The 14,911-nt window shown below is 44.1% G+C and overlaps 1 protein-coding gene across 4 annotated transcripts in view; it reads right to left on the bottom strand.

Moving 5' to 3' along the window:
- Positions 1 to 4,207: 4,207 nt before the first annotated feature.
- The window catches only part of ADRA1A (adrenoceptor alpha 1A), a 90,000-nt gene continuing 79,296 nt past the window's right edge, over positions 4,208 to 14,911 (bottom strand). The window contains exons 2-3 of one of the 4 annotated variants that reach the window (XM_059926235.1): positions 8,581 to 8,966; positions 4,335 to 4,399 (exon numbers count right to left, since the gene is read on the bottom strand). In XM_059926235.1, the coding sequence (XP_059782218.1) occupies positions 4,391 to 4,399; positions 8,581 to 8,966 (395 nt within the window). In that variant the 3' untranslated portion in view covers positions 4,335 to 4,390. Of the gene's footprint in view, positions 4,400 to 5,027; positions 5,043 to 8,448; positions 8,967 to 14,911 lie in introns of those variants that run through there. The other 3 variants (XM_059926236.1, XM_059926237.1, XM_059926233.1) reach the window with 3 other exon arrangements.

The following is a 14,911-nucleotide window of genomic DNA, read 5'->3' as shown; positions in this document are numbered from 1 at the left end:
TTTTAAAAAGCAACAGGAAGATCACAATAAAGTGCGCAAGTAGTTAAATATATTTTATAGACAATCGCTGTAGGAACTTGGAGAGGGTGATCAGGAAGGGCTGCATTTGAACTTCTGATTTGGGAAAAGAATTGTGGAAAAATTTTTATGGGCAGAAAGAAGACAGTGGGAAGGGAAGTGTTATGGGCTGTATTGTGGCCCCCCTAAATTTTGTATGTTGAAATCCTACTCCTAGTACTCCAGAATGTGACTGTATTTGGAGACAGGGTCTTTAAAGAGGTAATTGCAGTTAAATGAGGTCACTGGCGTGGGCTCTGATCCAACAGGACTGGTGTCCTTCTAAGAAGAGGAGATTAGGGCACAGACACACAGAGGGAAGGCCGTGTGCAGACACAGGGAGAAGCTGGCTGTCTGTAAGTCAACGAGAGGGGCCTCAGAAGAACCAACCCTGCCGACACTTTGATCTTTGACTTCCAGCCTGTAGACTGTGAGAGAATAGATTTCTGCTGTTTAAGCCACTCAGTGTGTGGTACTTTGTTATGATGGTCTGAGCAGACGGAGGGATTACAAATGCTTGGAGCTGTGTCAGCAAAAGCAGGAGCACGTTTGGTAGGAGAGGACCCTTTGCTTGCAGTAGAAAGTCTCCCGGTGCAAGGATATGATGAAAGAATAGAAGGAGTCCAGGAGCAAATGGGCTGGTGGGATAGAGACGGGGCACAGCAGCACCAGAAAAGAAGGAACACCTTGCACGCAGTTGAGTTTTGCCTACAGTATTTCTTCTGGGGGAATAATCATTGTTCATGCTAACATGAAACCAAGTTTACAAGATTAATCAAGGCCTCAGAGGCCCTAAGGCACACATGAGAGGGAAGTGAAAGGAAAAATAACAACAACAACAAAGGCAAGAGACAAAAGTTGAAGAAGAGAAAGAGAAGGGGACTTTGCAGGATCCGTAAAGACTTCCGAACTGTCTGAGAGTGAGAGGTGGCAGCTGGTAAAAGGAGAAACACACATCTTGGTGGGGGGGGGGGGAATAGATACCACTCCTGACTCTTCTGAGATGTGACTGCACATGGTGTTTGTAGCCTTCATTTGGAACTAATAGTATAAGAAGACAAAGACAGCAATCTGGGCAGAGGGTAAGGGTCCTTGGGGAGGCCTCGCTTGTGCTCTCAACCGGCGGGGGGGGTGGTGGAGGGGTGTCTCTTGCCCTGGACTCACTGGAGGGCATGGACCTGCCGTGGGAGGGGACAGAGCAGCTAAGGGAAGCCCCAAGTTGTCAGCACTGTACCCCGTGGGAACTGGTCCCCTCTGGAGCAAGGGCACCTACCCCAGCATCACCACTGCTTGTAAGCTTGGCAAGAGAGGGAGGGCGGAAGGATGGAGAGAGAGGAAAGGATGAGAAAGGAGACGGGAAGGAAGGGAAGGAGATGGTGAAGACAGACAGGGCCGGGAGGAAGGAAGGGAAGCTGCCACACAGCGCCTGCCCCAAAGCCTTCCCTTCTGTGCCCACCACGGGCAGTGGTGTTATTACTGACTGGTCTCGATGCTCCCAGGTCCTTCCCGTTCAGGTCTGCCCCTCCCCCCGTCCCATGCCCCACCCCCCAGCCCATGCCCCACCCCAGCCGAGTCTCATCTCTCAGCCCCGTGCACACCGGGTCCTGGGCCAAGGGAACTGGCACACATTGTTCCCAGCTGGGACAGCCTTCCTCGCTTGACTGCCCATCAGAACTGGGAGGGGACGGGAAGGAAGCCCCGCCCACAAAGCGCCCAGCTCAGAGAAATATGGCTCCGTCATCCCAGGGGAGGTCTAAATATGTTCCCCATAGTAACGCCATTTCGAGGCTAGTTAGGTCATTTCAGACCTAAACAAAAAGGAAGAGAAGAACAAGAGAAGGAGGCAGAGGAGAGCGCTGCTGGTAACTAGCACTGGTCTTGCGGCTGCTGTCCTCCCGTCCGGCACCTCCTCTGGACCCCAGGTCCCCACGAGCTCCAGGGCAGACCCTCAGATGCCCGGGTGCCTGCGCCGTGGTGAGGAGGCCTTCCCAAGGAGCCAAGTGTGGCCCCTAAAGCCTCGGGGGACCTCCCTTCAGCAGGCTCCAGGGGGCTGGGAGCGATTTCACATCGACCTTGTCAAATGGCTCTGATCGGCTGTTGCTTCTCTCAGAGTTGGCCAGATGGTGCTGGGGCATTTTGCCAGTGAGGGGAAGGGCTGAAAGACCCCCGTGGATGCCCCTGGGCTTCTGCTGACTTGCTTGTTCTGCAGAATACAGCAGTGGGAGGGGGGATTGAAAATCACAATGACGTACTTAAGTTATCTTTTCGGTGGGCAGGTCATATGGGGCAGGAGCCAGCCCTGAATATGAACTTCTCACTTTACCTAACAACTCATACCGTTTGGGAATGTTAATGTAGTCAAGTGTAGACGTGGCAATGGAATATTAAAAAAAAAAAAAAAAAAAAAAAAGAAGCTTGTATGTTGAACACCTAAATCCACTGCTTAGCATTATTTGTACTACACTGTAAACTAGTAATAGAAGAGATCAAGGATGGTAAATTGTGGCCCATGGGCTCAATCTGGCCCATGGCCTATTTTTTGGTATAGCCTGTGAACTAAGGATGGTTTCTACATTTTTAGAGGGTTGTCCAAAAAAATAAAAAAATTCAAACAAAGAAGAGTGTGTAATAGACCGTATGGCCCACAATGCCTAAAATATCTACTGTCTAGCCATTTGCAGAAAAAGTTTGCCAATCCCTGGTGTACGTTAAATAGATTTTTATTTTTTGGTTCATCTGGGAACATCCTTCCCCGTCTCCGTTTAAAACAATGCCTCTTGGAAAAATGCAACAGATGAGCTTGGAACACACCCAGATCACAAGCTGGGGACTGTCTGTGCCTTTCTGTATTTTTTTTGTGCCAAGTGCAGCGCCTGGTGCAAGAGAAGAAGTGAACAGCTTGCTGATGGTCATGATTGGGGTGTATACAGTTCTCACTGGAAAACAAACATTCCCGAAACTCTCTCTCTGGGACCTTTCCTGAAGCCCTTAAGGTGTCAATCACTGCTGGCTTTGCCTTACACGTCACCTCGTTGAGCAACCCAAGAGCCTCCCGCCTTGCTTATTTCCTTAGCTCTTGCTGCCTATCTAAGGAGAAAGAACGGAATTACATCTGCTTGTCTTTTAGCCAGTGAGAGAACCCTAGACAAATATACACTCAGCGCCTAGAACAATCTTGATTGGCCCAGCCGCTGGCAGAGATACAGCAGGAGAGAAGGTACAAATAGAGCGGAAAATACGGTTCAAGAGGTGAGTGAGTGAAATGTAAATGTCAGAGTCTCGAGAAATGCAGTGGACCTTGGGGATATTGAAAGCATCATGGAAAAAGAAGTCAGAGGCTGGATTTGAAGATATTCAAAGAAATCCTTAAACCTCACGTCACCTTTCCCCTTGTTTTTTCATATGCTAGGTAAAGATAATAATTCCTTCCTTCTCTTTCTGCCTCACAGGGATAACTCGAGATAGACAAAAGTACTTTGGACCCGTATGAAATATTATATAAATAGAAGAAAATACTACACTCATGTTGGGATTTTCTGTAGCTTCTTTTCTATCACATCGGGATGAAACTACTATATTCAGGTTTTTTAATAGGCCAGTGCCTTCATTATTTTTTTCCCTGCCAAATATAGTATTAATTTGCTCTTAGATTTTTTTTTTTTACCTAATTAAGTATGTATTTCTTATAGTTTCACAATAATCATTTCCAGCTCATAACGTGCAACGTTGACTGTGATATGGAGGGAAAGTACTGTAGTAACTCCTGAGCCACAAGTATAAGAAGGACAACTATTTTGTCTTTGGAAATGAATAAGCATCAGCTTTAGGGAAGTTCCTTGTTTATCAGTTGCTGCAACGCATTACCGAACAGCTCTGAGCAATGTCCACAGTCTTCTTCCTCCTCAACAGCCCCCTTCCAACGTCATGACCTTCCTTTTAGGTGGGAGACTCAGTAGTCCGTGTTGCAGTAGCAAAGAAGTGACATTTTCCTATACAGAACAGACAAGGTCCATCCTCAGCCCCCGTGACATTTGGGTCTGGGGAAGTATGAAAAGAGGTAATGCTGATGGGATCACTGGCAAGGGCTGGTGTCCTCTGCTCAAATCCCAGCTGGCTTTCGCCAGCCCAAACCCACAACAGTCATCTTCACTCACTCATCTTGCAGGGACTTTGGAGGACCAGAGGCCATTGCTGCCATTGCTTTTTGAAGATGGCGGACCCCACAGCAGCCTGGGCTCAGCCCTGCTCCTCAGCACAGTTTGTAGACAAGGAGCATGGGGCCAACAGTGTTCCAAGCGGGCTCGACCGGAGCTGTGTGCAGGTAGTTTCATGGTTAAAAGTCCTAGTAGTGTAAAAAGAAATCAGAGTGACAAGTGAGCATACCTCGGATGTCTCCATATTTACCACCGCTGTCTTCTTTTTAGTCTCCCTGGTTTTGCTTGAAGAATTTACTTTCCTTGTGCTTGGGCTCCTTTCTCCCTTTGCTGACAAGCAGAGCTCTTAATTAAGTCAACAAGTTCTCAGACACAGAGGCAGTGTCTCTTTTGGCAAGAGGATCTGAGCAGAAACAGCCCCAGAAGCAAGTGAGAATGTTTGTCAAGCTGTGATTAAGCAGCTGTGATTAAAGAGAGAATAATCCCCTGCCCAAGCAAATAGTTCGTAACAAGTTATCACTCCCAGGCCATAACCGTGAAACCTATTGGGCCAGAAGGTCTGTGTGATGGTTCACTTTGAGGGATGGGAGTAGCTGAGACACTCAGGACTTAAAGCTTTCATTTGTGAAATCCAGGAACAAGAGGATGTCATCTAAGAAGCAGCCATAGCTGCCAACTGATTCTTCATTTTCAAAGATTGCCAAGGTCTCTGGCTACTTGAAGACCAGCATTCTGAACCATTTCCTCATGGTGACAGATAATGAAATTCACATATTTGACACACTCTCTGGGCTTTGTGTAATTCCTGGTGAAATATCAATAATTCCTTCTCTCTCTCCAACTCAAAAAAACACTTTTTTTGGAGTACAGGTGAATGTAAGTGATACTGTATTTGCTTTTTATTTATTTTAAATAGGGATATACTTCCTGAAAGTGTGCTGATGACCTGTGGCTGCTCGTCAGTAACTTCAACACACTGCACAATGCGTTTTGCATCCACAACTGTGTTTGCTGTTCTAAGCCAAGCCAGCCTCTTCTGCATTCTCTTATATGTCCGTCTTCACCCAGTTTGATATAATTTGTCCTTCATGTAAAGCCTGAAGAACATTCCAGGCCATTCTCCCCTACAAAAGTGGTGCCAACTGACAGTTAGAATTACAGGCGCCAAACCCTTCCCATTACGACCTGCTCTTGGGTTTGGCTGGGATGGAGATTTGGCAGCATGTTTACTGAGATTGACTGGAAGCAAATCCCAAAGAAACAAAACATTAAAAAGTGTGGGTATGGTTTCGTATCCTCAGCATATCCAATCCCAACTGGGGGAGCTTTGCAATCCAAGTAGGTGGCAAGAGCGTTAGAAGCCTTAATATCTTGGGGAGCGTTAGCAGATCCCAAGTGATTACAGGCAGAAGTGGTCTTTAAGTGAGACACAAGGGAGGTAAAAGGAAGAAAACTTGACACGTAAAATGCTTTTCTGAAATCCTTGCCAAAGGTCTGGGGAAATTCTTGAGTAAAGAGCTTCAAGTTCTCTCTTAAGGCGTGCAATTTGAATTGCAGGAGAAACTCAAATTTCACCTATCCCATAATGTCAAGTTGATTTTTGGTGATGTTTAGACAATCCCAAAGCAACTGCTTTTTATAACACATTAGAGAAGATATTTTGACCACTGTTACTCTGGGTATGTTCTTCAAACTCCAAATAGAAGCAGTAAACATGTGAGTATAAATATGACGATCATTTATTTAACTGTGACAATTTTAGAGAGCTTTTGGCATGCTCAAAGGTACAGAGATTTTTGTGGATGAGTAAAAAAATAACTCGTACATTGTTTATCCCGCTTTGGACTAAGTCTTGGGTGACATTATCAATTTCTTGTAAAATTGGCATGTTTATACCTAATATCATGTCATGGGAAAGGAAAAAAATGTTAAAGTTTGCCTCCCTGGAGGGAGTGGGGATGGAAAAGGGTGTAGCAGACAATTATTTATGGATAGTTTTACATGAATACAATTGTCATGGCTTTTATCTGATGACCGAAAGATTGTTTATTTTGATTAGAAGTGGCATTAAGGTTAGCTTTCCGGTGATCCTAAGCTTTCTAGTATCTAAAATTTAAATTTGTCTGTAGAGGTGTTCAAAGAACATCTCAAACATGGAGCCGTGTTCTGCTGAAGAAAAGCTATTACCCTTCTTTTCATGGGGACACACTTCCTGTAAGGGGGAGCCTGGTAAGATTTAAAAATTCAGATCCGAAAAGAGGTTCTTCTCAACAATGAAACTGGAGTGAGGTTTGCATAGTCAAGTCCTTCCCTGATGCCTACAGGCATAATATAGGACACCTACATCTGGAAGAGCTGTCAGGAGACACACAAACAGACCAGAAGAGTCTAAAAATCCAGCCAACATCTACTGCCACAATCCAAGTTACGAGCACAAGGCACAGTGTCTATCTGGTCAACAACGAGACACTTTCCAGAAAGGGCTGAGAAAGCAGTAACATTCTAGGTCAAAACACAACCAACAACCAAACTCAAATCCACACGCAAGCATACCTTCCAGCGCAGTATGCGAAGAAATTAGCCTTTTAGAAAGATTTCAGGAAATTATCATTTTGCTGCAAGAAAAGAAGGAAAGGATGATGGGGACGCTACCTTTGCTGTGAAGGTTAAATAATGGCTACAATCTGCCTTGAAATTCTTAGAGGGAATTACCCCAAATAGGGGAAAGGAGGCCACAGAAATGGTCAGGAGTTTAAGAACAGTGATTCTAGTCAAGAATTATTTCCAAAACATAAATCTTCTATTAAATTCTTACTGTGGAATGCGAAAATATTTTAATTTTTACATATAGTCACCATCTGTATCTTTGTAATATACAGAATTATTAAGGTTGACCAAAATTTGGTATACAGAAAGCAAAAAATAGTGTGTTCCCCAAGTTCTTGTAAAAAGTGGGGATAGATTAAACAAACGGACTATTGGATCTTTTATCAGCATAAACAGGCTTCTGTCAAAAACCGTTTGCAAACTCCTGTTTCCGATGGGTTTTTGGTGACCGGAAAGCATCCTCCCAAGCTAAGCGTGTGTATCTTTCAAAGTTCTGGATCATCAGGCTCATTCCAACATGTTCCATTTGCCCCGGGGACTGTGGACTTCACTCATTATGCAATAGTGAAGCAGCTGACAAAAAATGGGAGTCGTGCTGTGCCTTTCAAAATATTATAAGCTCTGGTTTTTTCATAATGGAATTCTGGAAAACGTAAGTGATTTGCCAAGAAAAGCCTTTCTAGGCCATGTTGAAAAGCCTGTGGAGTAATTTTGCCACCTCTATCTTAGCATGAAATTAGCATCCACCCCAACCCAACCTCTTGATCTTTAAATATGTTACACAAGAAGCCTTCTTCCAACTGATCTTTGAGCCACTTAATGGAATTCTGTCCGTAGAAGTTAAGTTGAAAAATTGACCCTCGTCTTTACTGTCTTCCATTAGGAAAAGCCATCTTTCCCCGACTGGTTCTTTCAACTCTTTCTAGACCCAAGTGCAGATGATGTGCCTCCATTATATCAGAGACATAATGAGTGTCCCTCCCTCTCATCCTTAGGGAATCAGAAGCAGTCACATTATAGCCAAAGGTAAATCTCACTGTCAAGTTTCCCCCAAGCCGAGAAACTGGATGTGTCAGAAATGGTGGAGTTTAAAACTTGCTCTAAAAATAACGTGTCTGGATACCGGCCACCATCTTAAGGCTCTTCCCCTCCAGGCCTTCTCCCCGTAAAAATCCAAAGTGGTTCTCAGTAAGTTTAGCCTGGAAATAAAATCCCCTCACTCCATCAAGAAATAGCTCCAAACTTAGAGTGCATGCTCAAAATATTCATGATGAAATCATAATCCTATATTTATAGTCTTTTGGATTGTGTATGAAATTCTGTTTCCCATGGTGTTTTTCGTTGAAAGGGCCAGACATGGAAAGCGGGCTCAGAGGATGACCCAGAGAGCATCAGCCTCAAGGAAATGCTGTTTACCATCATTGTGAACGGGACGGTTGTGTGACATCCTCCCTCTTCCCTAAGCCCTACCCACTGCCCAAGAGTCGGGTCTCCTCCCCAGCCCGTTCCCAGATGGTCCCTGGTTTAATGGTCCTGTCTCATCATCCACAAAATGTGAACTGGCCTTCCCAGTAGGAAGTGGAGTGGGTGCCTAAGATCATGCCCCTGCCCTTCTGACCTTCCCTGTCCTCTAGACTTCCTCCCCATTCTCACTGAGGGAGATGGTATGGATCTTAATGGTTGGAATTTGATGATTCTCTCCATGGCTGGGTGTCGAGGGCCCCGTGCAGCAGCAGACCTGCAAAAAGCTTTTACTTCTCACCCGGGCAGTGGTGCAGGCTGATTGGTCTTTGGGCACTGTAATCCTGGCAGATCCACGGGGCAGGGAAGAGAAAAATTTCCATTCACAGACCCCATCCGTCTTGGAGATCTTATAGAAGGTCTCTCCGGATCCCACCGGAATGCGCACCAGGTCCTTGTGCTGTCCCTCCAGGGCATGGCTGGGTGGGTGCAGAGTATAGCCCAGGGCATGTTTGGAAGAGTGCTTTCGGCTCAGACACTGGATTCTCAAGACATTCTGAAAGGCCTTTTTAAACTCTTGACTGGAACATGGGTATATAATGGGGTTGATGCAGCTGTTTAGGTATCCGAGCCAAAATGCTATTTTAAAAACTGTTTCTGAGGGCCTGAAATCAGGAAAGAAAGACCCTGGAAGAAAACACACAGATTCATACATGTTATTTGCAAGCCAACAGGCCAACTGGTTAGGAAAATAAAGCAAACCAACCAACAAACACCTTATTATATCTTTAAAAAGTTTCAAATGATTCCCAATGCATTTGAGTTTTCACATTTGACCGATTGTCCCCTAGGAACGTAACCCCTTGGTAATATCCTCAAAGGCCATTCTCACTTGGTCCACATGTGCAATATTATTTAAGGGAAAAGACCCAAAGGGTAGGGCTGTGCTGGTTCTCAGTGATAAAACATTACTTGGTGTCCGCCATAAAGCTTTAAAAGATGAAAACATGAAATTTAGGCTGAGTCTACATAGGCAAATTGTTTTCCTGAATTTAAAAATAAGTTGCAATCCCATAAGTTGCAGTCATTCAAATATTCATAATAAAATAGGGTTACCTGAATGTTCCCTTTGTTCTTTGATGCAGTATTATACAGGCACAGCCTAAATAATTATGAATTCTTTCTCTCCTGAATATTGGAGTTGTATATTTTAATGAGAATCCCAAATTTATAAAATATTGACTTGGCCAACTTTGGCCAGTGATTTTTGATTATTTTCCTCTGATGATGCTTTTTGACAATTTTCCTTTGATGATGCCTTTTGACATTACAGTATACTTGTCTGCTCAAAATACTCCAGTAGCAACCAAATGCTTGTCAATAGCTTGACATGCAGGGTCCTCCACAGTGCTAAACCTACTCTAGATTTCTAACATTAATACTTCCACTCTAACCAGACTCACTACAAACTTTTCTCCAGATCATTGCTCATCTTTTTTGTTCTCTTAAGTTGGGTCCAGATGTCTAAAACTCTCTTTCCTGTCCTCTTCACCTATTTAAGACATCCTCTAATTTACACAGCAGGGATCAAGTTTCAGGCGTCTTTACATCTTATGTGGTCACTATCTCATAGCTCTTGGAAGCAGAATGGCAAAAGCATGGAACCCTAAAGCAGGAACTCTTAGAGGTTATTTTATTCAATTATTCAATTTCCAAATTAAAAAAAAATGATATTAAAGTGGCTGCCACAAACTTAATAGCTACAGTACTAACATAGTGATGGATAAAGAGATATAGAACTCCAAGCCCAGTGTTCTTTATTCTCTGCACAACTTTTTTCTTTTGCCTCAGCCGAATAAAGGTCTTGATTTTATGTCTTTCTTTTTGTCTCTGCTCTAGAGACCCATCAGAGTCATGACAAACTGATGGGTAGGCTTAAAAATCTACTCTGGCAAGCAATGCCCTGAAATTTTGCAGAGAATCTCATAAATATAAACAAAGAGTAAAGTTAAATATTGCAGAGCCAGAGAAAGCAAAATGGTACAGTGATTAATGACAGCATTTATTTTTTTTAATCTCTGAAACACACTCCCTGATAAATTCAGTGTGTCTCAAAGAAATTAAAACACACACACACACACACACAACCACACACGCAGATGATGATGATGTTAAGTGAGAAAGTATTTTTCTTTAGCTCCAAAGCTTTTAACATTTTCTTATAATTATAAGTTACTCATATGGGATGTCTGGTTTGGAACAGGCTGTGTGCTAAATACTTTACATACAATTTAATCATCATTAGTAACATCAAGAGTTACATGATTCCTATTGTAGAGCACAGGGAACTCTACTCAATATTCTGTAATGACCTATATAGGAAAAGAATCTAAAAAAAAGAGTGGAGATATGTATATGTATAACTGATGCACTTTGCTGTACAGCAGAAACTAAGACAACATTGTAAATCAACTAGACTCCAATAAAAATTTTTAAAAAGTTATATGATTCGTATCAACATCCCCATTTTACAAATGAAGAAACTGGCTTAATGAGATTGAATAATTCAACTAAAGTCACTCAGCAGATGGTTACTGGTAGAGCTGGGATGTGAAATTGGGAAGTCTGACTTTGGGGCCTATGTTCCTTTATCGAGTCTCAAAATATATTAGAATAATACATCTCTAGGGAATGAGGATGGTGGGTGGAGAATGATGAAGTGTACAGTTGGGGGTGTTAAATTGGAAAGATGGTTTTTCAAACTTAAGCAGAGAGGTGAAGAAAGCAGCCAATAGCAACATGAATGGTGGTTTTGTGTGAATGTAGTCAGTTCCAGAAAAAATTCATCTTAATTATGATGCCTATATGTTGTCCAATATTTCTTCCTGATAGTAACAGTGACAGGATTAAGGGAACTTACTTCACAAGGCAGGCCTTGGCTCAGGCTTAATGAGAATATATGAGCAGGGCATGCCCCAAATTACCTTGTCTTGGAATTTCACTATTCTGTAAATCAGCTAGAGAGGGAAGTGTATTTCCCTTATTTGAAGAGCTTAAATTAAAAGAAAAAGAAAAAAAAAAAAAACCACATGAATTCTGAATGTGAATGCTAGCGAGGTGATCTGGCATCCTTGGAATTTCCCATAATTCCTTCAGGGACACTCTTTGTGCTCACAGACCCCCGTTCTGCATTCAGACATCTCAACAGTTCCTTTTAGTCCCTTTCCTCCCATTCCTCTTCTCTCTTTCGAGGCCCCCTTAATGCCAGGTCTGGCCGACCCGGCGCCAAGTCACTCTGGCCTTCCTGTTGTGTCCACAGCTTCAGAGGTAAATACTGGTCCTTTCCCTCATGTGCCCTGCTCAAAACACCCATTTCCTCACTGCAGCTGAGGTATAGGGTGAGAAAGGAGATGGTTAAAATGAATTTACACTAAGATTTGAAAAGTCAGAGAGTCCAGCTTTAACCCTGCAGGATTACTGTGTTGCTAATCCAAGCAAGTCTCTAGATTTTTGGCTTTTCAGACAGTGAATGGGAGAGTCTTCCGGCCAGAGGCTTTCCCATAAAGGAAACCACTTGCTTTATCCCATCAGGTGTGTGACAGCACCTAGGTGTGTCTAAACCTAGCATGATCTGCCCACTCCCAATCTGATGACCCCACAGGGGCGGATCATGGGACCCATTTCTCCTGCCCGCTGTGTCCATCCTCCCTTGGGGGTGATTCTCTCTCGTCAGCTCCCGGCTGGGGTTAAGAGAGAGACTCACAACTGTGCTTCCTTCAGATGCTTTCCAAAAGTTAACAAAAGACAGCACAAGGCTGTTTCCATCCTTATTAATATTATTCACATCTTTAGATATCTTCCTTCCCTTCATTTTTCCTCTCCTAGGAACAGAAGGTTGAGCTGGGATCAGGCTTGGAAAAGAGTTGTTGCTTCCTGGGATCGATCAGGGTGTGCTCATCTCGGTACCCACTTCCCTGCCCAAATCTTTCCACTCAGGTGCCATCTTCTCTGAACTCCCCACGATTTCTATTCCCAACCTCACTTTCTTCTCAGATCCCTCTCTTCCTGATGACGATGGTGTTTTTTAGACTAGAAAGGCAGCTGGACCATGCTTCTCTCTGTCGTCCACCCATCATGGCGTGGAGCACCAGGGTTGAACCTGCCTGGCTTAGGGATGGGCACCTCAGACCCAGTCACTAGGTTGTAAACTCCCTCTGAGCCGGTACCATGTCAGTTTTGCTTGCTCATGGAGCTCCAGAACCCAGCACACTGCTGGCATGTCAAAGGCATCCTTCTAATTTTTGCTGAATGAAGAGCCGATTCCTTGAATGACCTACCGAATGAATGAATGATCCTCCCCATGACTCTGCTTCACAGTGTGGCCTCATTTCTGCTCTGCCTGAGTCATAGCTCTTATTTCTCTTCCTGCCCCTGCCTTCCTTCTGTTGTCTCTTTTTTCTTCGGCCCAGTTTCTGCTCAAACCTCTGCTTTTCTCTGGGCTGTTTACACTATTTTATTTTTCCGTGCTGCATCACTTGGTGTCTAACACTCTAGTTTTTCTCACCGTGCTTCATAGGAAGAGCCAGACTTTTGAATTATCCACGGAAGCATAAGGTCTCCTATTTTTCTTGTCACCGTAGGTATGCTGTGCTCTTCAACAACTTCTGTCCAGACTCTGCTTCAAGAGGAGCAAATAGCTTCGGGCTTAATTCCCGGGAACCCCTCGCCCTGCGGGTCATCCTTTGCATATAATTTGCCTCATTTAATTCTTGAGCTTTGGAAAATCCCCAAGGCCCTGGGGACTCTTCCCTTCACTGAGTTTTCCTCCACGATTTGATCCTGCTGCAGAATTTCTGACTCTTCTTTTCAGGACCCTCCAAACTCCCTGATTGACTAAAACTTGGCCAGACTGAGATGGGCAGCGCATGAATTTATCCATGAACACCATCAACATCTTCACCCTTGGAGAGTCAAAATCTTGGTTTCCATTGTCAAGGTCCCTAGATTCCAACGAGAAAGTGAAACTGATGTGTTCGAAGGATGCCATTTAAGTCTCATCACTTGATGTCCCCTCCACTGGAAGCATTTGACTTTTTGTTTCTGATCTGGGGCTTATCTGTAGGCTTATGATGGTGGACACTGGGGACCATCTTAGTGAAGGCTGTGCCACTAAGTTACAGCAAAATTTGCTCTCAATGCCCCCAATACAAAGAAAACCATTTTCCGGCCAATGTTGGTCTCCTAAGTGAGTTTTCTCCACCAGTGTTCCAGTTCACTCTAAAACACAGTGAGGATAAAAATGGAGTCCTCAAATTCCAACCCAGCACTGGTAATAGAAGGTTCCTCTTCAGTTCAGCTCTTGCAGAATCAGGGGACTCGGTATAGAAGCAGGAAACCATGAGTCAGTCTTCTGGGTTCTAACCTCCCAACTTCTAAGCTTCGTTTCACCTACCTGAAAACTTGACACCTTAATGACAACCTTGAGAGACAATGGGTTATGACAAACCCTAATTAGCTGGAGTCACAGAATGCTAGGGTGTGAAGAGTGGCAGAAACCTAGCAGGCACTGTCAACCTGTCCTATGCAGATGAAGATAGTATGGATGAGAAGGGAAAGTGGTTTCCACAAAATCATCTGCTCATCTGTGGTCCAGTCAGAACGAGACCCAGACTCTGCTCTGCTTCCCCCATTTCTGCTCCTGATCTTGTGCACCATGTGGCAACCCCAGAATGGCTGGGAAGTGTTAATGGCAATATGTCCAGCTGTTGTCATAGGATGACAACAGGTTCTGCAGAGATAATGAGAAAGAAGGGGGAGGAGAGTAGTGTCATCAATAACTACATCATTTTAAAAAGTTGTACTGTTCAAACACTGGAAACAAAAAACAGTGGGTGATGATCTTGGAAGGGCTTATCTGAAGGGTATCACATTCTGAAGACTGGAGTTTAAATGACTCCAATTAAAAAAAAAAAAAAGCACTCCAAAGCAGAAGCTAATGCTATGTGACCATAGGAGACAGTAACCCTTAATCGTTTCTCTTTGTCCAACCAGTAGTCTCTCCATATGTCTGGTACCAGTCCAATGTGGCCGGTATACATCTAATGAACAGGGGACAGACACAAGCTGTTACACAAATAGGTGGCCAGTTCCCCAGGCCAAGGAGCTCCAGTGCCAAGCAATATTCAGGCCAGATCAGTTGGCATCTTCTGGCCAGGAAAAAAGTTCTGTCCCATTGATGTAATCCCAGAGAAAAGCTGTTGGAATCAGAGTGTGAGCACAGACAGACCCAAGTTTATTGTCATCCTGGAGTCTACCAGATGCCTCCATGTTTGGCTGCTGGCTTCCCTGTGTCACAGTGACTTGCCTGAGCCCTCCTGAGGTTTATCCAGGGGCCACCCTTGGGCAATTCTCAGCCAGACAAGAGTATTTAGGTTAGCTACCTGGAATGGTGGTCAGAAATCTCTAAGAATGCTGACCGGATTAACCGCAGACTAGAACCCTAGGCTCTCAACCCAAGATTCATGGATAGACTTCCCATGAAATGAAATACAGTCTGTGTATGAACAGGAATTCAGCTTTTGTCAGCTGTGCACAGTGGTCTTGGAGACGCAAAAGATGGCTGAGCCTGCCTC

The sequence above is a fragment of the Balaenoptera ricei genome, chromosome 6 (assembly GCF_028023285.1).
Source record: "Balaenoptera ricei isolate mBalRic1 chromosome 6, mBalRic1.hap2, whole genome shotgun sequence".
NCBI lineage: Eukaryota > Metazoa > Chordata > Mammalia > Artiodactyla > Balaenopteridae > Balaenoptera > Balaenoptera ricei.
This window is presented reverse-complemented; position numbering and strand designations above follow the sequence as displayed.